Here is a 25,231-nt window from a genome sequence, read left to right as displayed (position 1 = left end):
TTATATACTGCTACAACCAACCGACTTGAAATCACTTTTGCGTGGTAGGAACCTTGTCAGGGCAACATTGTCACACCCGAACAGATTTTGCTGGCGGACTGAACACAGACTAGGACCTGACGCTGGAGGGAGATTTGAGCATGGCGCAGTAAGGGTAGCTGCCCTCAAACTGTCCGAGACGGAAGTCTTAAGGTGTTTCCATCATTTTTTAGCCAAATACTGGCCGCCATGTCTTCAGACAGCGATATACAAACGACAACCAGAGGGTTCTGCTGCAAACTGTGTAACGTCATCTTACCGAACTGTGAGTAACATGAGCTAACCGGGGCACGCGCCTGTTTGGTTAAAAAGTTAAGCAATCTATGACTTGTTTTTAATTTTATTGGAAATATGTGTATTTATGTGAAAAGGCAGTCACGTGGACAACTATGATGTTGTAGCAGCAGTTTACAAATAACATTTAAGCCCACGAGTCGAAGCCACGATTTAAATTATCACGTTATGGTTCAAACAATCAACAATGTTGTTGTTGTGCAGCAGATAATGCCGTTTACACAGAGGAGGTAAGACAAATTGTGTTGGATCCAAGCATATTAATGGAAAGTGCACAAACAATAGGAATAACCAAAACACTGAGAGGAAGTGTACCCAGGACAGAGGCTACAGCCGTAACGTTTGTTGTTCTCTCTCTTGTTCTGATTTGTTAGATGTACAGTAAATTGATTTGACTCTGTAAAAGAATATGTGGAAAACAAATCTGTTTGAAATGTTTGTTTCATCTTGCTGAGTTTTAGCACATTGAAAAATAGTGGTTCCCTCCACTGGGCATGGAGGAGGAATTGTGACCGCCAGGTTCACTACATGTAACGGATTTTTAAAGTTTTATTATAAAGTAAAACATAAACATAGTGACTATGTAGGAGTTGTAGTTTAACAAAATATCATCTGGAGCCTCCAGGCTTAAAACCCAACAATGTTTTTTAAGATAAACCAGAAAAATTAAGGATTTGTCAGAATTGTTTGTCACATTTATTTCTTCATGTAACACTAATGAATTAAAAAAGATGTATTTCTACAAAATTTGAAAAATAGAAATGGGATTAAACTGTAAACCTGTAGTTCACATTACACCAAACACAGGTAATACATTTTACAAGTATCAGATGTTACTTAGATGTAGTTGTCTGGTCTGTCTAATAATTGATTTTCTTCTTTTTATTTTTTAAATGACTATCCAGTGCCGAGTGTGGAGCAGCATGTGAAGGGGCGGAAGCACCAGACGCTGAGCACCGTCCGCTCCACCAGGAAGAGCCACGAGGAGCACAGCGTGTTCGTCAGCGGCATCAAACCACAGATCTCCTCGACCGACCTGACCGAGTACTTTGAGCAGTTTGGGGCCGTCTCTGACGTCATCGTGGATAAGGACAAGGTCGGTCCACTTCGGCCGTTGGCAGTGTGCAGCTTTTGTTTTTGAGACTTTATTAGAACTTCTTCGGAGCGACTGATTAAATGCTGAACTGTTCCTTTGCCAGGGGGTGTATGCCATTGTTCAGTTCAGTGAGACAGAGAGCATCCAGGCGGCTCTAGCCTGCGTCGAGCACCAGCTCAAGGGCCTAAAGCTGCGGGTTAAACCTCGGGAAAAGAAGGAGTTCAAACTGATTCCCAAGAAGAAGAACGACCCTCAGAGCCTCCAGAAGATCTTTGAGCGGCTCAAGCCTGAGCTGTGTCAGCTTTCTTCGGTAAACCTCCACTTCATACCAGACTCGTTTTGCTGGAGCACATACTTCATATGATGTTGATGTCTTGCTTTTCTGTCACTGCTGGAAAATAGCATAATGCTGCCACGCCATATTTACTGTCACCACACACCGCCTTTCTTTTATGTAGTCAGTCAAGAAGTTTCATTTTATTCTCACTTGATCTCTGCAGCTCCTCCACATCCCTGATTAATGCTCGCCCTGTCTAGCCTGTCGGTTTACCCACCATGTCTTGCTGGGTTAGCAGTAGAGTCGGGCAATGTGGCCGAAAAAAATAACCACGATGCATTTTTCTGTGTTGAACAATTTCAATCTTTCAAATAAAACAATGCAGCTCATAGGATGGCAAGTTGAGAGTGGTGCTCACTGCTGGCTAATATGTTAGTTCTGCTGAAGCGCTGCATCAAGACAGTATTTATTGAAAGCTAATGCTAAACCTCTAACTTCAATTCAGATTACATCTGCTCTTGACAGATTACAAGCCTTGAGCACTAATTTATTTTTGACATTCTAATTTCCATGTTCAATAATCCTGTCTGTGTTTTGTGTCTTTCTTGTATGCTTCTTGTTTTAAATAAAGTTATGGGGGAAGAAAGAGGAAACGGACCTGCTGCCAAATTCAAATAAAGAGCGTGAATATGAACACAGTCGATAACCAAAACTTCAACACCCATCACAAGTTCACAAGACAACCAAGTAAATTATCACTACAGAATTTATTTGAAAATATGAATTCATGGGAAGCTAAGTGCGCTCAACGTTTTCAAAGCTAAGCTAAAAATGACCTCCGCCATTAGTGGAAGTGTACCCACCACTGCAAGCTGAAAGAAATAAAAATAATAATTAGTAATTAAATAATAAATAATTATGTGTTACAAAAAAAAAAATGAATTTTTTTAAGCCAGGAAAACATTGAGCTAATCCCATTAGCTGAACAGTTTAGGAGGGAAATGGTTTAGGATCGCTACATATTTGAGCTAACTGATCGCTGTTGTCATTTTCTGTGTTATAATGAAGTGTTGAAATGTTTTTATGCGTACCAACCAGACTCCTTCCATTTTCAGACGATCGGTTGAACAGTGCTGGATTTAGACTGTATTGTCTTGTAGCTAATCCTGCGTTAGCTTGTCTCTTCTGTCCGTCCTTTTAAAGTAAAGTTGTGATGAATTGTAGAAAATCTCAAGGTGAATAAAATCTGCCTGTGTTCTAAAGTTTATCTGACTCCGTTGGATTCTATTCAGAGTCTGGAAGCTGTTTTATGTAGTAAAAATGTGCCTGGTTGATTGTTACTGACGTAGCTGTGGTCTCCCCTGTGCTTCGTCCCAGGTGGATGCCCAGATGAAGCTGCTGGTGGAGCGACTCCAGCTGGGAGAGAATGAAAAGAAGGCCAGAGTTTTGGTGGTCCAGCTCCTGCAGGAGGTCTTTGTTGAATTCTTTCCAGGTGAGTGTCTCCTGCATGACCTTAGCATGAGGAATGTTCACGTTTCATGATGTTTAATGTCTATTTTCAACATTCCTGTGGGTTGCAGGCAGTCAGATTTTGCTCTTTGGTTCATCCGTCAACACTTTCGGTATTCACTCGTGCGACCTGGACCTGTTCCTGGACCTGGAAAACACCAAGACCTTCCAAGCACGGGCTAAGGCCTCCACAGAGCAGGTCTGATGCTCCGACCCTCACCTCGACCTGTCCAGATGTCGTCCTGAACGGGTCGAGGTGAGTCTTTGCTCTCTTCCTCCTCCCTCCAGGCAGGCGAAGGCGTGTCGGATGACGGCCGCTCCGAGGACTCCATCCTGTCCGACATCGATCTGTCCACGGCGTCTGCAGCCGAGGTCTTGGAGCTCGTGGCCACCATCCTGAAGCGCTGCGTCCCCAGCGTGCACAAAGTCCACGTGGTCAGCACCGCTCGCCTCCCCGTCGTCAAGTACCATCACCGCGAGCTCAACCTGCACGGAGACATCACGTTGAACAACAGGTTGGTTAAGAATATGGTTATGTTTTGTTTTGTTTTGTTTTTTAATCAATGCATTTTTTCTGCATGTTTTGCTTTTTCCTCTGGTCTCTGTTGGGCAGACTTGGTGTGAGGAACACCCACTTCCTGCAGCTGCTGTCGGGGCTGGAGGAGAGGCTGAGGCCTCTGGTGTTCACCATCCGATACTGGGCCAAGCAGCAGCAGATCGCTGGTAGGATCCCAATTCAATTCCAAAACACTTTATTGATCCCAGAGAGAAACTCATGTAAATTTAAAAGAGTTACTGTAGATGGTGATGGCATCTTTAGATTTTCCTTTTATAAATGAAAAGTATTACTTGTTCATTTAGGTTGTTATTTCAGTCTCTGACCAGCAGGTGTCAGTAGAACCACACATTCCTCCCTAACAATTCCTCTAAAGTCATTTATCTTTCACTTTATTTCTTATTAATTTATTTTACCTTCTTTATTTATTTATTTATTTATTTATTTTTCTTAAGCCTCGGGAAAGAATAAAGAAATCATGATTCCAGCTCCTTTTGTGTTGGGTCAGTAAACTTAAATGAAATCTTATTAAAGCCGTTCTTCACCTGAAGAGCTCGCTAATTACCTTCGCTCTGCGCCTCCAGCTCTCTTTGAACTGGAGGCTGGCGCCGCCGCCAGGCCTTTCATCAGAGGAGTCAGGCGAGCATGATGACATGTAGAGCTGCAGCTTTGACCCAAAATGGCCGTCTGAAAGCAAACGCTTTGATCAGCGCTGGCAATTTACAAAAAAAACCCCAATAATAACAGGAAATTATCGTGTCACAATGAAGTTTTCCCAACATCAAAACCGATTGTTGAACTCCAGTTTTATTAGTTTGATTGGGCTGTTCTTTTATTACTATTATTATTATTTTAGTTATTTATTTTCACATCATGGCTGCTGTTCCAGTCAGAAGTTTAAATAGATTCTTCATAGGCACAAAAACTGTAGAAATATGAAACTTCTATTTATTTTAAAGTGTGAAAAGGTAAAGCGACATCAGACTTGGATTTCTTTAATTCACAATATTTTTTGCTTAAGCATTTTTAATACATGATGCATTTTCTCTAGTCAGAAAAACACAGACAGCCTCAAATATAAACACTGAATCTGCAGTGATAAATCTACTGAGTTCCTTGATGTTGGGTGATGGGCAGCTGGTCAGTACTGGCAAATGAAGAAAAATAAAAAATCAGTCAAAATAGGAATCAACTGGTCAGGCTTTTTAAAGATGGGTGCTGTCGGTCCAGCTCTAATAAATTCTGGACCGAGTTGCACCTGGACCTGGGCCCTTCCTGCAGCCACAGTTCAGCTAAATCATATTCTAGAACAACCCAGGAAAAAACAAGACTCAAACCAGTCAAAGCTGTGAACATGCATTGGTCAGCTCCACTGTCCACAGTGACATAATTAAACATGATATATTTCAGCTTCAGTTTCTCTATAAGCTTCATTGTGCAGCTTAGTGAAAGTGATATGAGAGAAAAAGATGTGAATAAATAGAGAGTTGATGAAGCTCAGCATCAGTTGAGAGATTTCAACCCATAAAGCAGCTGGCTGCTCGCTCACACGGCTTTTATTGGCTTGCGCACAGCATGCTGGGTAAAAACAGCTGGATGTTGCTTACAGGGACACGCTGTGCTGTGAGTCATCTGATGTTGCCGTGGCTGCAGCAGGTTCAGTCAGATCCATGAGAACCAGCCTCACTTCCACAGATCATAATATCCTGATGTTTAAAACTTATTGATCTCGGTTTAATTACTGCTCTGTGTTGTTGTTTCATCAATTGGCCTTTTTTTTTTTTTAGTTTATTTTTTTCCAATTAATCGATTACTAAATTAGCAGAAGATCATTTTGCTGGTATAAAGTGTCTGGTTGTTTCCTGACAGCAGTTTGTCACCTGCAGGTAACCCCAGCGGCGCCGGCCCGCTCCTCAACAACTACGCCCTGACGCTGCTGGTCGTCTTCTTCCTGCAGAACTGCCGGCCAGCGGTGCTGCCCACAGTGGACCAGCTCAGAGACATGGCCTGTAGGTGCTGCCTGGGTTCACCGACACCGGGTCTGCATGTGCAGAAAGCTCAGAGTGCTCTTATTTTATTAAACACTTGATTAACATGAGAACATTAGTCTGTCGTAAAACCACGTCGGCTGTTTCATTTAGTCAAAATGAAAACATTAAAACACACGATTCATGAGAAATACAAGATCAGACTCTCAACTGCACAATCATGTAAATCATTTGCTGCTGTGAAATTCATTCTGCCCATTAAGAGAACAGAGGCCTGTTACCCAGGTGGTCCATGTTGTAAACTCAGAGCATCAGTCAGAGCTGAGGGAGACCTGGTGACTCTGGAGGAGCTGCACCGAGCCGTAGCTCAGCTGGGAGAATCAGGGGACGACATATTTCTTTCACTTCCGATACCGATACACATATCTGAGATCCAGTATCGTCTGATCCGATACAGAAGACCAGCACTGAATTGACTTGAAACGCTTAATTTTAAATAGACATAAATGTACTGAAATAAAAATTTATTTGATAACTGCACCAGAACGGCACACAGAAAGACATTTAAATACGTACGCATGAAAACCGTGAGTGTTGCATAAATATTGAATCCAATGTTTCTTCTTGATCTTAATGAATTAATTTTAATGTAGGATATAAATCCAACTCTAGCCTGTTAAATCTTTTGTGTTCACCTTCATGTTGAAGCCACCAGTGATCAGATATTGTTTTCCACCATAAACACGTTTGTTCCTTTAGAAAGTTTTTTGGAACACCGTCCAGCTGCGTCTCTAATTTGAACTCCAACCTCAAGTTTCCTCAGGATCTGAGCTGATTTCTGTCTCCAGCTTTGAAAGGAATTACTTTTTAATGTAAAAACAGCAAAAAAAAATATATTAGGAACCTTGCTCTTGTTCATATCTGCATGTTTTGCAGGTGAGGAGGAGGAGTGTGTGATCGATGGCTGGAACTGCACCTTCCCCAGTCAGCCCATTGCAGTGCAGCCCAGCCAGAACACTCAGGACCTGTGTAAGTCCTCATGAACCAGACACAATTCATTTCCTTCTTCTAAAAAAAACTACATCTGAAAATGGAAAGAGAACACACCACACTTTTCAGATTTTTGGTTAGAGAACTAAAAGCCAGTAAACATTTTTCTTCCATTAGTCGGTCCCTTCAGAGTCCATGAAGGTGTGAAAATGACCTCAGTAAAGTTTATGGACTTTCTGACTGATCACTTTCTTTCATGGTTCAAAAAGAAGAGCTGAACCTTCAGTAACAAAATCATCTTCATTCATGACAATGAACCATCTGATGCTGCAAGGAATCCCACTGTGTCACTGGCTGCTGTGGGCATAAAGGGGGAGAAACTCATGGTGTGGTCACCATCCTCCTCTGACCTCTGACCTCAACCCTATTATGTTAACATGCAACTCTGTATGTTAAGATGTTTTTGATTGAAATGTTTTTGATTTTAGTACATGTGAACACTTAATGCTGCACATTGAAAGAATAACCGTTTGCTGTTCTTTATAATCCATAAAATAATCCATAATAATTTGGAACAGTGCATTTTCAGTTTTTTAATTTTTGAAAAAAAAAAATACTGGGGAGCTTTGTTCAGTAAAATTTGATTTATACTGTAATAGTTCATGACTTAAAAATTATACTGACTATCATTTACATTGAGCATTTAAGAAAATATCACTTGCATATTAATTTGATGCACAGTGTATTGATACTAAGCTGGTATGAGTTTCAGATCAATATTATCAGATCAATACTGTGATTTCAGATTCCGTCTTGAAATTTTGTTTTATTTTTAAATCTTGGTTTCTCAATTTTTCTCAATTTTGTTTTGATTTGCTCTCAAATGATAATTTTTTTGGTACTTTGCTGATTTGTTTGCATTTTTAAATAAATCATTTTAATATGTTGTTAAAGCATTTTGAAGATACACAAATTTTACACAAATTCTGTCTGAGGTTTGAACACAATAATTCAAAGAAAAAAAACCCTGAAAGTCAGAAGTTGTCAGTTTGGATGATTCAGTTGTAACAAGCTTTGTCTTGTTCACATTGGATATGGAAGGTTTTTTTTGTTTGTTTGATTAATATTATGATATACATTTTCTTCTCATTTATTTTATTTTTCCTCTGACATTTTACTTGTTCAAAATAAGTCAGGGTTTCACTTCCTCTCGTCACTCTTTGATGTTTGCCGTGTCCTCCCAGGTTCTTTGCTCGCCGGCTTCTTCTCCTTCTACACACAGTTTGATTTTCCCAGCTGCGTCATTTCCCTCAGGCAGGGCAACGCGCTTCCAATCACCGACTTCCTGTCGCAGACTAAAGACGGCGAAGCACCGCCGGAGGGGCCGCCCTCCGAGCCCAAGCTGGGTCCCCTGAACCTGTTGGACCCCTTCGAGCTCTCCCACAACGTGGCGGGGAACGTGAACGAGCGCTCGCTGCGCAGCTTCCAGAAGGCGTGCCAGGAGGCCGACAAGTTCTGCCACAGCCTGCGCTACCACAACAAGAGCACCAAGGGCAAGTCGTGGGGCCTGGGCCGCCTGCTGGCCCCGCTAGGCGGCGCCCAGCAGGCCCCCCCGGAGCGGCTCGTCATCACCATCCCCTTCAGGTCCGCTGCCCTCCCAGAGGGGCTCCGCGGGGAGCTGCACTCGGCAAGGGACGGTTCCAGGCTGCTGTGGTCCAGGAAGGTCTGCTCCGCCGTGGAGGTGGTTCTGAAGACCGTCCTCAGGTGTGAGCTGGAGGCTTCCACGGCAACCGGGGCGGAGGAGATGGAGACCACGCTTAACGACAGCGTCCAGAGCGTGGAGTCTCACAGCGACGGCAGCCCTCAGCCCGTCGGCGCCAAGAGGCCTCTGTCGTCCGGCAGCGACGACTCAGTGACGCCTCCTGGCAAAAAGCCGAGACTGGCGAGAACGGCGAAGGCCGACTTCCCGCCCTGGTTCTGTGTCCAGAGGCACGCGGTGTGGGTGGGCAGGCGGAAGGTGAGGCGGGAGCTGGTGAAAGATCCGGACAGCAGACCAGAGGGCAGCTGCCTGGAGCTGGAGTCCCAGGTCACAGCGTCCATCGCCGACAGCGAGCCGGAGCTAAAGGACCCCCTGGAGTTCAAGGTCTGCCCCCAGACGGTGGGCGGGACGGAAAACACCAGTCTGCTGTTGAATCTGGAGCCAGGAAGTGACAAGGCAGGGGTTCTTCACGACTTCTTTCACTTCCTGGAAGTGTTTGTTCCCAAGATGGTGGAGACGGTGCTGGAGAGCGGAGCGGGCAGCGCTTAGCGCCACACCCACTTCACATCCTTCACCAATGACGACACAAAACACAAACTCTGGAGGGAATAGGGAGGAGATCTACTAGTGGTTTATATTCAACTGCTCATTTTTTACTGTATGAATGTCAAGTTAGTGTTTTTGTTTTATGCCGTTTGTCCTGTGAGTTGATCAGGTTCTTCCTCTGGTGGTTGAGCCTCTTTTAAAGTTTGAGACTTGGCATTCTTCTCGGTTTGATCTACTTTCTATAGATCCTTTCAAATTATGAAAAGGGCTCAAATGAAAATAAATGAGTACAATTCTCATTCTGAAACTGTTGTGCATTTTATTCACTCAAACATCATCTTGAAGCCAATATTTGAACCTTCTCTTTGTGTCTAATACTGTGTGCTTCCTTGTCAGCTGATTTGTTCTGGTCCCACTAAGACAGATGAGAGTAATCACTCAGATAGACAGTGTGTTTTATTGCAGCAGACCAGACTGGAGCTGAGTGATGCACACAGCTCCCCTCTGCTTATTAACACTATTCATCTCAGTTTTTAAAGGGCCGTACGCCCAGCCAGCAGGTCGGAGCTGAAGGTGGAGATTTGACACCTGTGGCTGTTCTGTAAATGAAGCAAAAACTGCTGCATGTTTGTTATATGCTTGGTGAAATGGAGGAAAACATTTAGAGCTAAAGTAGACAATATACCGGTAGATGTCTTAAAGCTAGAAGAAAAAAGCCAAAACATTTTTAAAGATCAAACAAAAAATTATTTTTAAAAATTTTGAGTTTTTCTGTATCATATTGGAACCTTCCTAAAATTATGGTCCAACTCAAGCATCTTTAGGCAAAAAAACGACTCAGGCTAATATCTTAGGAAAGTGACAATGTGAACTCTGTTTATAAAATCTACTAAACTCTTAACTTTTTTCTTCTGTTTAAATGTATGATGAGATGTTTAGTGTTAGTGTTGCATAAATATTGAGTTCAATGTTTCTTCTTGATCTTAATAAATTAATTTTAATGTAGGATATAAATCCAATGGCTGCACAGTGGAGCAGTTGGTAGAGGTGTTGCCTTGCAGCAAGAAGGTCCTGGGTTCGATTCCCGGCCCGGGGTCTTTCTGCATGGAGTTTGCATGTTCTCCCTGTGCATGGTGGGTTCTCTCCGGGTTCTCCAGCTTCCTCCCACAGTCCAAAAACATGACTGTCAGGTTTTTGGACTGGTCTCTCTAAATTCTCCCTAGGCGTGAGTGTGTGTGTGAATGGTTGTGTGTAACCAGCAACCCTCCTGACCCCATTAGGGATAAGGGTGAACAGAAAATGGATGGTTGGATGTTTATTCATCTGTATTGAAGTGAATAAATACAAATATTTTGCAAAACTGCAACAGAGAAACGTTTTTTCTCCAGGAGAACCGTGAATACGATTCTGAAACTGTTGTGCATTTTATTCACTCGAACATCATCTTGAAGCGTGATGTTAGAGGGACACGATCGAACGCCTTCTCCAAGTCCACAAAACACATGTAGACTGGTTGGGTGAACTCCCATGTACCGTCCAGGACCCTGCTGAGGGTGTAGAGCTGGTCCAGTGTAACAGAACCAGGACGAAAACCACACTGCTCTTCCTGAATCTGAGGTTCAACAATCCGACGGACCTTCCTCTCCAGAACCCCCGAATAGACCTTGCCAGGGAGGCTTAAGAGTGTGACCCCCCTGTAATTGGAGCACATCCTCCGATCCCCCTTTTTGAACAGGGGGACCACCACCCCGTTCCCCCCTGCCAATATATTTTCTCCATATTTGTTAAATATATCATCATGTGTCCATGCGACACATGATGATATATTTAACAAATATGGATAAAACATTTTTTTATTAAAGTTATTTACTGCAGCTTGAATAAAATGCAACTTCATAGCATTTTTTGAGAAGTCTGGATTGCTTTATGTATATTTTGCATGTTGCCTGTGACTGTTGCTCATGGACATTTCAGTAATAGAAAAAATGTAAGCAACCTACTTGTATACTGTATGTGAACTGCTGTACGTATAATTCATGAGCAGTAAATATTGTCCTAGTATTGGACCAAAGAAAGCAAAGCAGTTGGAAGCCTTTAAAGTTGTGAAGCTTTTGATTGGTCAAATAGACTCAAAATATTGTAACAGCAGCTGTGCAGGGGGCCCAATCTAATTTTTTGTCATTGGGCCCAAGATTCCTGGCGGTGCCCTACCAACACAACAACCTTAATTTTTCCATTTTACCCCGATGAAACTCACAAGTCATTTCTCTCAAGCTTTCTGTCAACAACAACAACGATCCTTCTGAAGGTGCTGAAATGAGTGATCATGTCCAGTCAGACAACACCGTTTTTTTTCTCATTAATTATCAAACACAAACACATTGCCCATTTTTTATCACTACTAAAAACCGACTTATCCTGTAGTTCTTCTATCTGTGTGAATTTTGAGGCCGGAGTTGATTTATTTAGAGCGTCGTTCAGTTTGTGTCCAGCGGGAGCGTCGACATTGTTCTCCCAGAGGGACCCGAGGTCTTCACAGCTTTTTGGGAAACGTCTGTTCACCATCTGCCGTTACCCGTCCGTTCATCACGGCAGCTGTGACTCACGTCGGCTGTGACGTCACGCGTATTAGTGGCGAGATGCGGCTCGTTTATGGTCCGGCCAGTCATCCGCCCCGTGACCAGAACCGACGACATCTCGCTCTCTGAGAACATTACGGCGCTTCAGAGGCAGATCGGTTTACTAATTGCACGCTGACTTCCCAAATGTGTCTCAAATTTGAGAACATCCTCTGAGGTAGAGTTACCTCGAGCCACTCAATTCCTGTGTTTTTACTCAGGCTCTGCTTTCCAAAGAGGGAAATGATTAAAAAATAACAAACTTTTCTCTTCTGCGAACCAAAGGGGAATAAATTAAGTAGCACCTTATTTGTTCCAAGCCAAATAAGAAATGTTTCTAGAAGCTCCTCTGGTTCTAGTAAGTCTTCTCTCCTCTGAATTCAAGCACACAGAGTAACAAACTTTATTAGTCATCACGTTGCGCGTTTACTCTTACGCGCATCCCTGCGTAAGAATAAACACATACCTCTAAAGAAAACCTAGAGTTTAACTGTTTTACTGCATTATTTATGGTACCACGATTAGCCAGTGCTGACTATGAGTTTGTGATTTCCTTCATCACTTTAATTTAATGATTTTTTTTTCTATAACACTTGCTAGTTTGATACATTACAGTAAATGTTACTCATTGGCACAAGTACTTCTTAAGAATATGTAACACTTGCTAGTTTGATACATTTCAGTAAATGTTTCTCATTGGTAGTTCTTAAGAATATGTGGCTGGTAGTAAACAGGCCTACATGAGGTTCCTCAAATGTAACTTTTATCTTTCCACAGTTAAAGTGGAAGATAACCTCTAACATCTCTCCATTTCCAGAAATTGTCCTCATGTCGTTGTAAATGCTACTTTCATTCAGTTTTTTTCTTGCTGTTGAATCAACACTGATCTTCCCACTGCTTCATGCTTTCTCCAAATTAGTAAATGTTGGATTAAATACATTTGAAACTCATAGATTTTTTTTATAGTCATTTCCCAACGTGTCCAAGGTAGTGGATAAAGTTAAAGGTAACAAAAAATAACTTCCCATGTTGGAGCAACTCTTGGAGTGTGGTTGTGCAACGTAAGAAACTTTCAACTTTGGGGAAAGCAGAAAGTTAAATATGAGAATCCTCACCTCAGCCTGTTTAGTCCCTGTCACATATTCCTAAGAAATAAAATTACAGACGAAGAACTTTTACTGACATGTATCACACTAGCAAGTGTTACAATAAAAAAAATATATATATGAGTTTCAAATGTATTTAAACCAACATTTACTATTTTGGAGAAAGCATGAAGCAGTGGGAAGATCAGTGTTGATTCAACAGCAAGAAAAAAACTGAATGAAAGTAGCATTTACAACGACATGAGGACAATTTCTGTTAATAGAGAGATGTTAGAGGTTGTTTTTGACTTTAACTGTGGAAAGATAAAAGTTACATTTGAGGAACCTCATGTAGGCCTGTTTACTACCAGCCACATATTCTTAAGAACCACATGTACAAATGAGAAACATTTACTGAAATGTATCAAACTAGCAAGTGTTATAGAAAAAAAATCATCAAATTAAAGTGATGAAGGAAATCACAAACTCATAGTGAGCACTGAAAGTTAAATGTGCTGCATCGATCAGAATAACAGATGTCCAAGGAATGTTTATCCTGTCACCGGATGGGAGGGGGGGGGGGTGTAATTTGACACCAGAAATTAAAAGGAATTAATTAGGGTCATTAATCCATCAAACTCCGATTAAAATTTGACAGAAGAGTGCCTATATAGCTCTAACATATTTTTTGAGGAATACCTGGAATATGAATTGATGAAAACTTTTCATTACAAAGAAATTGCAAAAAGACGACCTCACCGGGTCCAAAAGGACCCACTTACATGTCAGAGGGTTAAAAATAGCAAATTTGACTCTGAATCTTGAATTAGAACTTCAACATAATCAGTTTTGTAGGACCAATACTATATTTATACATATAGTATTTTATACTATATGTATAAAATATAAATAAACAATAGAAAGCCCATTTAGAGGACAACTGAGTGATGCCGCCCTGGGCGTATTTCCTTTATAACCATCCTGCACTTTTTAGGATTCATATGAGGGTCTCTGTGTTGCAAAACTGTCAGTCTTTTTTCTTTTCTTATTGTAAAAGCTTTTGTTTTGTTCCTCTTACATAACTAGATATCTTCCTTTACAGCCAGTTACATGCTCACGGATCAACACTCCACATTATGGTGGGCCACAACCAACCCCCCATTCTGCCTCCAGAACAATGCAAACAGACCTGGCTGCATGAAAAGCACTCTGTTCATATTAGTGGCTCCCCGCTTCTGCAGATAAGGCTGACTGAAAGTGCATAATCATTTCCCCCTTTCTGTCTGTGATGGCAGGAAGGAGTTGCACATTCTCCGGGGAGATTGCTCCCACTCCAGAACGGACTTCTCTGTGTGTGTGTGTGTGTGTGTGTGTGTGTGTGTGTGTGTGTGCGTGTGCGTGTGCGTGTGTGTGTGTGCGTGTGTGTGTGTGTGTGTGTGTGCGCTTAATTTTCCTATTTGGACTCGAGCAGCATGTGTGAACCAAATGAAAATGGAGGTGGGTTTTACCGTCTACAGTAAGTAGATCTCCCTTGTTATTGTCCTCAGCTGAAGTTATAAATTGTCCGTTTCGTGTGTAACACTCTTCCCAGACATGAGTGGCATCAGGGCTGCAGCTGGAGGAGAAAAAGTTGCTGAAACTGAACAAGATAAAAAAAATAATAATAAAAAAAGTTTTGGAAAATCAGCGGCTTCCCACTGGTCTCATTATCAAGGCCTTGATTGCAACTCAAACACAGGCTCCTGTCTGGGAGCCCGACTGGCTCTTCAGAAGTGCATTAGCTGGGGTTTATTGGACTGTGACAACTCAAACTGTCTGCCCTGTCCTTTATCTGCACACTGTTGGGTTTCACCGTTTACCTGGACACACTGGAGCGAGCTAATGAGCTTGTTTTGTGCGTGTTATTGTTTCTTGCCATTCAGTTTTTATGGGCTGTAGTGGGAATGGAGATAGGACGATTACTGTAGTAGCATTAACTAAATGTTCAGGACAAACTCAGATAGCAGTGGGTGATTACCAGGACACACATAAATGCTTCACTTCCATTTTTAGATAGCTAGCCATAGATACTTTATCCATGATGGTTTATCTGTTTTTGTTCTCTCTTTATGTATTAATAATGATATGATAAAATGCAAAAAATAAAGTCACTAATCGTCCCCAAGTATTGGTTAAAGTTGATGCATAATAATTGCTCTGAATGGTGAGAATAACTAATGTGTAACACCAAGCTCCACTTACAGCCTTTATAGCCCGGCCCGTTGGACTTTAATGGTCGTTTCTTTGGGGATTTATGCCTGAATCAAGGTGTGTTTTTGACAGGGGCTTAGGGACAGACAAAGACAAAACCTTTGTGTTTTACAGCTCTATAAACAACGTGTTAAAGGGGGTTGCCATGTTGTCCCCTGGGAGCTCAGCAGGGCAGCACAACGCTTGCTGAAATGTCCTGAGCAGTAAACTCTGAAACACTGACGCCGAGGTTTCATTTCTACTCGACGTTCCTGCTGTCAGCTGAGCGGCTTCAAGAGCTTTCAGATCATTCAGTATCTTTATTATAAAATCGATCTGTTAGAAAGACGTGGTGGCTTCATGGTTTGGATACTTACCACAAAGCTGCAACCTTTGACTGACTGATGGCGTTCAAACATAGGAAAGTAAAGCAAATCTTGTAAGTGTGTATCTTCACCATCATGAAATAAAACAAAAAAACAAAACTCATGCATAATAAATCCAAATAACAAAAAGGTTTATCAGGCTTAAAGGATTTAAAGCAGCTGATCAGAATTACAGCAAACAATAAATTATATTCTTTTACTGTGTGGCTGATAGTTAAAATGTTTAACTGAGACTCAAAACGTTTTACTGGCAGGAAATAAAAATAAAACTATGGCTAAAACATTTGCCAGACTAATGGACTTTGAGATTGACATGTTAGCTTTTTGGCTAAAAGATAAACTTTCTACTAGTTAGTTAACAGTTTTGGTTAACAGCTGAAGCCTTTGGGTCCTAGATAGTTTAATTAATAGTGATGTTTTGGGAAAAAATATGAGTAGGAGTAAAAATTCTAGCAGGTAAATAGCTAAAAGCTTTTAGGTGAAACATTTAGTAACAAACTAAACTTAAATTTTAGAATGACGCATAATGTTAGAAGAACAGTTGCACTTCTTAGCTGAAAACAAAACAAAACTTTTGCTAGAATATTACATTTTAGCTAACAATTAATTTGTGTTCCACTCATTAAAGTTTCAGCAAAAAGTTAAAGTTTTTGGATTATAAAATGCCCAGATAAAAAGGTCAACCTTTTGAGAAGAACCTCTGACTTTTGGGCTAACAGTTGAATTTTTGGGGGCTAGCAGTCACTGCTGCGTAGCGACTGAATTTAAACTTTAGCCAACACCTAGAAATGCGTTTCTAGGTTTTAGCCATAACCTAGAAATGACAAAAGTTTCAGCTAATAGCTGAAACGTTTGTCCAAATTTATCACACACTCTAAATGAACAAATTAACTGCTCAAATGATCCAGCTGTTACAGTTTTTAGCTTACAGGCTATACGAAGTTTAGAAAAGTATCACCAAGCAAAACACCATCACAGATTTGCACAAACCTTGGAACAAAATCAGCGTTGTATTTTTTGCAGAACAATGAACACATTTATTCACTTTAAGCACAGAAAATATCACAATCATTCTGTTTGTCCTGCTGGTCTGAAATGTACAAAATGTAAAAGTGGAATGAACTTCATATTTATGTATGAATAAGTGATTAAGAGGTTTTAACCAACAGAGAAGGCATTTATCAGTGATCAGCGTTTTGTTTCATGAAGCAACTATATTTTGTACTTCTTTTGGTAAAATAAATCTAGATGTATAGAAACGTTTCCTGTCAGTTGCAGCTCTGTGGACTGAACACAACGGAGATGATCCCTGGAACAGAACTAATTTATGTTCCAGTTCCAGTTTATTGGATGAAGTCATTTTTCACTGGTTGATGCAAATATTTATTGGTCTTATTGGAATACATTTTCTCTAACTTCCATGCTGACTGGTATCGGTACTAGAGCATGATGAGTTTCTGTCTTTTTTCCATCTCATGGAGAACATTGTTGCTCAAAAGATTTTTGGTTTAGTAAACTCATAAAACTACTTAATCATAAAAAACTGTAAGTAATACAAAAAGATTGGACAACATGAAATATACTGTGTAGTAATTAGCTATAAATAATGCCTCAGCAGGGGGTTGATTGTGCATGACCTTTATGTAATAAATGAAAATGGCTCTAATGCATTTCATGCAGCAATAGTTTAAGCAAATAATATCTCATTACTGCTTTTAATGTTGCATTCATCACCAGCATTATCAAAATGATCCACCTGTTTGCACACCTACTCAAAATGCACATGCAAACACACACACACTCACACACACACTTAAAGAGGTTGCACTTGTTGGATAAGAGCTGCTTTCAGGCATCATAAACTGAACAGCAGACCGTGAAGAGTCCAGACAAACAGGAGCTACTGTCATAAACGTGTTCTGAGTGAGCAGCTCAGACCTGAAGGGCCTTTTTTTGTGTGCGGAGTCTCTTCCTCAGAAACCTTATGAGAAAAAATAAAAATAAAAATAAAAATATTGAGTTATTTTCTTCCTTAACGTCCTCCTGTAAAATGTGTTTATAGTGACCTTTAATTCAGTTTAGGACTCACCAGGCCTGTCGTCTCAAAACACTTCAGAAGACAAAGCGGTCCAATGCATACACACTTATACACAATACTATTCTGTCCAGATTCCAATCAAATCAAGTCAGTCATAAAATAAGATTCAGTCCAATTCAGTCATATTTCCTGTACAATACAGTCACATTCAGTAGATCATGTAATGCAGACTGGTGAAGTATTCTCTAACTACGACTTCATCATCACAGTGAATCATTTGGTCTTGTTGTTTGTCAGTAACAGCGTCTTAAAAACCCTCTACACCTGTTTCTCTAACTGTGTGTGTGTGTGTGTGTGTGTGTGTGTGTGTGTGTGTGTGTGTGTGTGTCTCAAGCAGAGTAGTATTATTGATCAGTGTGCAGTCTCTCCGGCCTTTCAGACTCTTCATCACCAGTTGAATAATACATGCCGCGCTGATGAGAGCAAAGCTGCACCAGAAAACGGACAAACTCATCATTCCTGGAGGAGATTCGTTTCCCACTAATTAATAGTCATTTCTTCAGAGCTTCAATCAATAACAGTTCTCACTGCTCTTTAACGGATTAATTCAACCAGTTAAGTTATGAATTTTAAATTTTTTTTTTTTTAAACGGCATCAGTGGCTGAAAGCGTATTATTTGGTTGTTTATTTTTTATGACTTCAGATATAAAAACAAACCATGTTTACATGGTAATCTATTCTTTGTTCTTGCCTTGTTGGAGCAAGTCTTTAATTTTTACCTTTGAATATCCTGCCAACATGTAACTGTTGTTGCTGATAAAGGCAGTGTGGCTCACTACCTCGGGCAGCATGACCTGGGGGCGCCAGGTCCATTCTGTCAGTTTAGAACCAGATTCCATCCGTCTGTCTACACCTGTTGATGCTAAAACTGGCACCATCTGATTTATGGTTCTGGATTCTGCCTCAAACTTAAAGAATTTTAGCTGCATTTCAACATTTGTTAAAAAAAGATAAATAAAAGCTTAGATTGGTCAAACCTGCATCGTTTCACAGTAAGAATGGATATTCTATGGGATATTTTTGAACTATTTTCTCTGTTAGTAAAGATATATATACAGTGTATAAATATGTATTTATTTTTGGGCCTGTTTAAATTGACGTAAGCTTAAAAAGACAAATATCTAGACTGGTTCAATGTGGACAGAATTATATATAACAAACTATTCATAACTATTCTCTTACAACACATCATCCTGTGTTAACATTAAACAGCAATTCATTTTTTTATATCTCTACAGTACATACAGTCATATTCATTGAGGCATATTTGTCAAGTTAAAAGTACTTTTTGATAATACCCAGGTATTAAGCATAGTTTTTATCGAACCCACATTTCTGTATTCTATTTTTATATATATTTGTCTAATGTAATATTTTAATTTAAAATGTCGTGTGTTTGTGAACCACAAGTGAAAAATTGTCACAACTAACAGAAATAAAGGCTGTCAAACACCCAACTGTGTGAAATTAATTTATGAAATGTGTTTCAGGTAATAATAAGTCTCCTGAAATAAATGCCCTTTTATATAATATTATAATTTATTGAATCGGTCTTTATGAAATCCATCTGTTTGAGTAAAAAGCGCAAAACTGAGGTTGAAAAAACAGTTCTATTGGTTCTGATAAAGTCAGTGGGTCTTTTCCAGAGCGGGCTCTGTCAGATAAATGTGTGTGTGTGTGTGTGTGTGTGGGTGTGAACCAGGTTTGTATTTCCTGGTGGGGACCTCTGTCATGTCTGTCTACAATGTGGGATAGTGGGGACTGTTGCTCCTTGTGGGACTTTTTCTTGGTCCCCATGAGGGGAAATGCTGTTTTTGGGTTAGGGGTTATGACGTGGTGGTTAGGTTTAGGGTTAGGGATAGAAAATGAATGGAAGTCAATGTAAAGTTCCCACAAGTCATGAAAACACAACTGTGTGTGTGCGTGTGTGTGTGGGTGTGTGTCATGAATTGAAATGTGGCGAATTGTGAGGCTGTTAAAAAAAACATGACAAATTAATTTTGCTCCAGTATTTTCATATTTTTTATGCAATTGTGGGGGAGAGAAGTTGAAATATTACAGATTTCAGCACCACGGACAGCGCAAAAACGTCTTACTAAAATCAATACACCTCCCGTTGGAAGCTGAATTCTCATGTAGGTGAAGAGCAGATGACCTCACAGCTATAAGCTTCATGTTCATCTACAGTAATGCTTCTTACTCAGCAGAGTTATAGAATATGAGAAACAAGATGCGCATATCATTCTTTTTATATTGGATCCAGTGCGTAGCTTTACTGCGACTTCTGACTGGATGAATTGAACCTGTGTTGTTTTTACGTGACATGCGCCAGAATTATTATTATTATTATTATTATTATTATTATTATTATTATTATTATTATTATTATTATTATTATTATTACTATTTTTTGTGTGTGATTTGGCGCCTTGTAATGTAACTGAATAGGAGGCAAAACGGTCCAAACACAGACACACACACGCACGCACACCCACCCACACACACACACACACACACACACACACACACACACACACACACACACACACACACACACACACACACACACACACACACACACACACACACACACACACACACACACGCACGCACACACAAATTAAGCCTTCAATTAAAACCGTGGCTTTCTCGGTATTGCGTTTTAATCATAAATAAAGTGATGCATTCGCCGTCCAGATCTGTGACGTCCGAGTTTGAGCGTGAGCCGATAAGTTTTGTGCAGATAAACGAGGCGTTTTACGCGCCGCTCTTCCAGCAGAGGGGTGTGGTTAAGTTCCCACAGCGCATCAGGTACCGGTCCCCACGCTATATAACGCCACGGACCGGAGAGGAGAGCAGGACAGGACAGGACAGGGCAGGACAGGACAGGAGCACCGAGGTGACCGAACCACAGGACAAGTCCAACTGTAAGTTTTCACTCTGTTCACTGATGATTTATTTGCGGAAAGTTTTTCTTTTTGCGTGTTGTATGCTCAATTTACTGTCAGATAAACTCTGGTTTATATGCTGGATTCAATTTGAAAGCAAAACCAGTATGTTGACTTTTATTTAATGATGTTGTTAAAAAAGAAGAAAAGTTGACCCTGGAAGCTTAACCCAAGCCTCGCTTCTCAGATGGCCAAAATACTGAGATCGTGGGTGATGTTCGCGGCTCTGGTCGTCTGCCTGCTGGTGTGTTGGAGCGGCTTCGCGGACGCCTACCCCCCCAAACCGGAGAGACCCGACAGCAACGCCTCGCCGGAGGAGTGGGCCAAGTACCACACAGCTGTCAGGCATTACATCAACCTCATCACCAGACAAAGGTCAGTCCAGAAGATCAGGGCGGAGACTTTGTTCAAAAGGTTCTTTTGTCCTTATTTTGAATGCTTTTATTTCATGAAAATGAAGAAAAACAAGAAATAATTTTGAACACCAGTTAGATGATTTATTCCTTCAAAAACACAAAGATAAGATTTATTTTACATTGAGAACCTTCTTCAGTCCCTATAATTCGTGGCACAGCCCTCCCAACATCACCATCCCCAACACTACAGAGGCTCTTCTGAAACAAACAAATTATTTACAGCAAGCTTTATTATCTTACAGGGAAAAAATCAGAACTGAAAAATGCTACTAATTGATCTAGATGGGTAAACAATTGGTTGATAAGAAAAATAACCTTCTTTTTTTCAATGAGCCACTGTATTTTCAAGCTGCTGTATTTTGAGATAAACTTGTCTGATCAGTCAGCATATCCGTTTTAATGTCAGCCTAATGCCAAAATAAAATGTCTTTGACAAACAGAATGCAGTTGGGATAATTCTGAGGTTGTGTTTTAAACACTCCATCAAATGTCTGACCAGTTTAAATGCGTAAGTTTACGATCAAAGTAACCCAGACTCCTTGGCCCTTAGCCATAACTGAAGTCATATCCTGCAAATAATCAACTTTATGTGCTCTAACCGCATGTCCACATAAGCAATAGAAAACATGCTTAAGAACTGGAAAATAACTATTTTATTGTTGGCCCCAGGCTATGCTTCTCTGGACAAAGAGCCATATCACCCATAACACAATCTCAACTTCCTCTTGGGGAATAAATGACCTCATGTCCTAGGATTGCTCCGCCTTATCCTGTTTAAAAACCTCCACTTAGTGTTGGGCTTAGTTTCAGAAACAACTGAAACTCACTGCTGGGTTAGTATTTCTAAAGTCATGCCCGTCATCTAAATCATGAGGCGTGAAATACTGATGTTGGCCAAGCCAGACGCCTTCGATGCCTCTCTTGTGGCATTCTGAACACTTCCTTCTGCTTCACGCTGGGTGAAAAGACTGAGTAAAACCAGAGCATTTATTTAGCTTCCTGGTTGTGTAATTGTCCTGCGATGGAAGCTGTGTATAGTCTTAGCATTAGCCCCTTTTCCTCTGTAATTAAACTGCCTGGATCTGCCAGTGCAGCTGCCTCACGCCCCAGGCAGACGCACGGTTTGCTCTTCAGCACACAGTCAGAGAAAACCAGTCCACCTGCCAGCCGGTGAACTTGAAAACCCTTATTTCCTTCTCAGATAATTGCACATCTCATTTGTGATTGGACTGCACGAGATTGCCAGGGCATGCACAAAGGCTTCTTGGGAGTGTGTGCAGTTTGCCCATCTTTGATCACAGCTTGATGAGCAAAGTTCGGGGGAAGGAAAAAAAAACAAAAAAAAAACGTATTTCCCAAGGTTGAAATTCATAACAGTGTTGATGGGGGGTCATGCCTCCAGGCTTTGTAAAGCAAAGAGAAGGAGGACATTGGAGACTTTCCCACTGATGTTTGATTGCAGTCATTACAAGCAAGTGTTTGACTTTTTTTATTTTTTTCCTCTCCAGGTATGGAAAGAGATCTTCCCCTGAGGAGGCGGTTGCCTGGCTGCTGCTGGGCGCAAATTCTGACCAAGACGGCGAGCCACGGTGAGAAAACATGGGGGATTCACCCAGAGGGCAGACACTGATGTTTAGAAATAATTACCTTTTTCCTCTCTAAACTCAGTTTAATCTGTCAAGGTAGAAATGCAATATGTACAAGGACAGTCTTAAGCTGTGTAGTGAGTATCATTAGTTATTAAAATCAATCAGTAAAACAAAATAAAAAGGGAAGGGCGTGATTTTATATATTCTAGGTATTTTTACAGGGTTTGCCCCTTTTTTTTCTTGTCTTGCAGCTCCGACTATGCTGGGACATGGTGAATGAGCCCAGACTGAATCCAACCAGCTACCCAGTTCCCTCAACCCTCCAATCAAAACATTTCGCAAGAGAGCACCTGCACTGGCCACTGGACACAGTCTCAATATTTAATTGTCTAATGTGCATGCAAATCAGCGTCTCTCTTTTTCTGTTTGTTTGTTTTCGGACAGTAACTGTATGTATCTGTTGATTCTCTAAAATTGTAAATAATTTATATCTATAAAAGTCTCTTCCCAATAAAGATCTAAGTGGAATTTAAAAAAAAAGTTTGACAAGCTAGCGCTCTTTTTTTTATATATAAATATATTTATACGTGTAGTTACATTGTCTACCACTAGATGTCACCATAATCATTTGCCGCGCACATTTGCAAATTATTTGCAAGTCCGTCTTCGGTTTGCGGCTCCTCTATGGGTTCTCGTCGACGCCAGCCGACGGACCTTTAACTTCGCTCAGGTCTACAAGAGCTAAACACGCGGTTTGACATCACCGAGGCTTCCCGGGCTTCCCTTTGGAAACCGTACCGGTGCGTAGAGGCGGTTCCTTTGGTCAATGGAGCCGTTGGTAAGGGCACGCGCGCTGTTGTAGGCAAGGTAAAGATAGCTGTGTGTGTGTTGTGAGGGGGGCTGCTGCTGAAGTGACGGCACACAAGCTCCGCTGCGCCTCAGCAACTGACAGACGACCACCGGTGGACGCTCTGACTGTCCTGCTGCATCTCAAAGGCGGGAAGAGTCCGGATACAGGTGCCCTGGGGGGCAGGCAGGTGAGCGCATCAACACGTCGCTCTTCTGCCATGGCTGAACGTCGTGCTTAGTTTGTATCAGTGGGTAGCTCTCATACGGCATCACAAGCTAAGCCTTTCCCCTTTGTTGCTCAGCATGTGGTACATACACTTTGTTGTTTGCTAATTCAACTATTGACGTCATTTGTTGGCTCTTTGAGGGTCCGCGTAGAGAAATCCCATTACCACCCATCAGAATCATTTACTGTCCAATCTCAGGACTGCATCTCGAGGTTAGGAACGTTCTGCACGCGACAGGCTCGTGCGCCTTATTTTCTCCCAGTCGGTAGATTCTAATATAATGCTAACCGAGCTGGCCTCCCTGTGAGTTTGCACCTGCGCAACAGTCGGCGGAATGAATGCAGACTGTGTTTCATTTCCATGTTGACAAAGAATGGACGGACGTCATGCACCTGTTCGAAGCCATTGCGCATGCCCACACATTCTGAGAAGGTTGCGGAGGTGTTGAGCGCGCGGAGCTACAGACGGGCACGTGCTGCTGGGATGGGAATGTAGTATGACGTATGTGGAGGAGCTATGCGTGAAAATATGCAAGTTTATTTCTATTGTAATGATCCGCATTAAACATAGATATGAGCAGATGCTAATTAATTTCTAGTTAATCTAAGGTTACCTTAAATGTAGCTTGTATTTCCATCCAAAACAATGCAATTCATCAGAATTTTATGTTAAAAGAAGGCAAAGCCATGGATGGATAGACTGAGAAGTTATCACAGTCATGGATGGACATTAATATCATATTACTTTAGGTGTTTTAAAGCCTTATCAAAAATGAAAGCTTTAAAAACTAAAATCAAGTGGGCAAGTTTGAATTTATTGGGGATATTCTCTAGTACACATATGATCGGAAATATACATTCAGGCTTATATATAGATACATCACCAGTAATATTTGGATTATACATTTCTGATATTTCTGATTCTGAAATATTATGAAGTATCGTTACTTTTACATGGGTAAAATTTCTGGATCTTTTTCCCACTGTGAGATTCTTCATTGAATGAACAAACTCATTTAAATCAAAAATGCACCTGATGCAAACAATTACAGTATAAGTGAGATTTCTGTTGTGCCATTTAAAGATCAAGTCAATTTACAGGAATATGTCTCACCACTGTAAGTATTTTAGCCTGTTTTAATACATACAGCTCTGGAAAGCCGTAAGGACACTTAAAATGATTGATTTAAAGCAGAACTCACAATTTCATCAAGAAGGTTCTGTCTCAGGAATCAGGTAAAATATGTTAGTTAGTTTAATAAGAAAATACATATCCAACCAAATTTTTGATGCTAAAAATTTGTTGATTTTTAGCAACAATGTTTTATTCAAAAAACCATAACAAAATAACAAAAACAAAATCCCCCTAAATAAGATGAGGAAAAAATAGTGGTACCACCAAAAACCCGCAAAAAGAAAAATAAACTCCAGATCTCACCGGGCATATCTCTCTTTCCCCTCGGTGGCGTCCTCTCGCACCGGGCTGCGTTTCCTGGTTGTACGGTTCTGATGCAGCTTCCAAATGCACAATCTGTGGCGCTGGGGCGAATTCTGACTGCCGTTTATGTCTTTTCTTTCACTTGTTCCAAACATTCATAAAGGCAAATCTCCTGCTGCAGAGATATGACGGTGTGTGTCTTCCTCTCCGACACACACGGCCCTTTTTATTTGGTTATCACAACCGCACCTAAAACCAGCATGTTGCTGCCCAAAAATCAGTTTTAAACAGTGG

At 40.9% G+C, this 25,231-nt stretch overlaps 3 protein-coding genes across 3 annotated transcripts in view; all 3 read left to right on the top strand.

Moving 5' to 3' along the window:
- Positions 1 to 29: 29 nt before the first annotated feature.
- Positions 30 to 9,353, top strand: tut1 (terminal uridylyl transferase 1, U6 snRNA-specific). The gene is made up of 10 exons (XM_044103653.1): positions 30 to 304; positions 1,239 to 1,429; positions 1,533 to 1,739; positions 3,084 to 3,198; positions 3,287 to 3,414; positions 3,504 to 3,730; positions 3,829 to 3,938; positions 5,658 to 5,780; positions 6,696 to 6,788; positions 7,994 to 9,353. Exons 1-10 carry the CDS (start codon positions 229 to 231, stop codon positions 9,055 to 9,057), a joined length of 2,334 nt encoding a protein of 777 aa, XP_043959588.1. The 5' UTR covers positions 30 to 228; the 3' UTR covers positions 9,058 to 9,353.
- Positions 9,354 to 20,259: 10,906 nt separating this feature from the next.
- On the top strand, positions 20,260 to 22,959 carry LOC122823730 (peptide Y-like). The gene is made up of 4 exons (XM_044103652.1): positions 20,260 to 20,398; positions 20,607 to 20,794; positions 22,344 to 22,424; positions 22,676 to 22,959. The coding sequence occupies exons 2-4, from the start codon at positions 20,607 to 20,609 to the stop codon at positions 22,698 to 22,700; spliced, it is 294 nt and encodes a 97-aa protein (XP_043959587.1). The 5' UTR covers positions 20,260 to 20,398; the 3' UTR covers positions 22,701 to 22,959.
- Positions 22,960 to 23,059: 100 nt separating this feature from the next.
- Positions 23,060 to 25,231, top strand: part of mpp2b (MAGUK p55 scaffold protein 2b) — a 53,931-nt gene continuing 51,759 nt past the window's right edge. The window contains exon 1 of the mRNA XM_044103651.1: positions 23,060 to 23,461. The gene's annotated coding sequence lies outside the window, so the exon portion shown is untranslated. The remainder of the gene's footprint in view (positions 23,462 to 25,231) is intronic.

The sequence above is a fragment of the Gambusia affinis genome, linkage group LG20, assembly GCF_019740435.1.
Source record: "Gambusia affinis linkage group LG20, SWU_Gaff_1.0, whole genome shotgun sequence".
Lineage (NCBI taxonomy): Eukaryota > Metazoa > Chordata > Actinopteri > Cyprinodontiformes > Poeciliidae > Gambusia > Gambusia affinis.
The sequence above is the reverse complement of the archived record's forward strand: the minus strand, read 5'-3'. Positions and strand labels throughout refer to the sequence as shown.

Bases quoted from the DNA above. Each gene is read 5' to 3' on its own strand.
- tut1 (XM_044103653.1), top strand. From the start codon at position 229: ATGTCTTCAGACAGCGATATACAAACGACAACCAGAGGGTTCTGCTGC. The intron at 3,199-3,286 runs GTGAGTGTCTCC...TGTGGGTTGCAG, and splicing joins CTTTGTTGAATTCTTTCCAG to GCAGTCAGATTTTGCTCTTT. The intron at 5,781-6,695 runs GTAGGTGCTGCC...CATGTTTTGCAG, and splicing joins CCAGCTCAGAGACATGGCCT to GTGAGGAGGAGGAGTGTGTG.
- LOC122823730 (XM_044103652.1), top strand. From the start codon at position 20,607: ATGGCCAAAATACTGAGATCGTGGGTGATGTTCGCGGCTCTGGTCGTC. The intron at 20,795-22,343 runs GTCAGTCCAGAA...TTTCCTCTCCAG, and splicing joins AACCTCATCACCAGACAAAG to GTATGGAAAGAGATCTTCCC. The intron at 22,425-22,675 runs GTGAGAAAACAT...CTTGTCTTGCAG, and splicing joins GACCAAGACGGCGAGCCACG to CTCCGACTATGCTGGGACAT.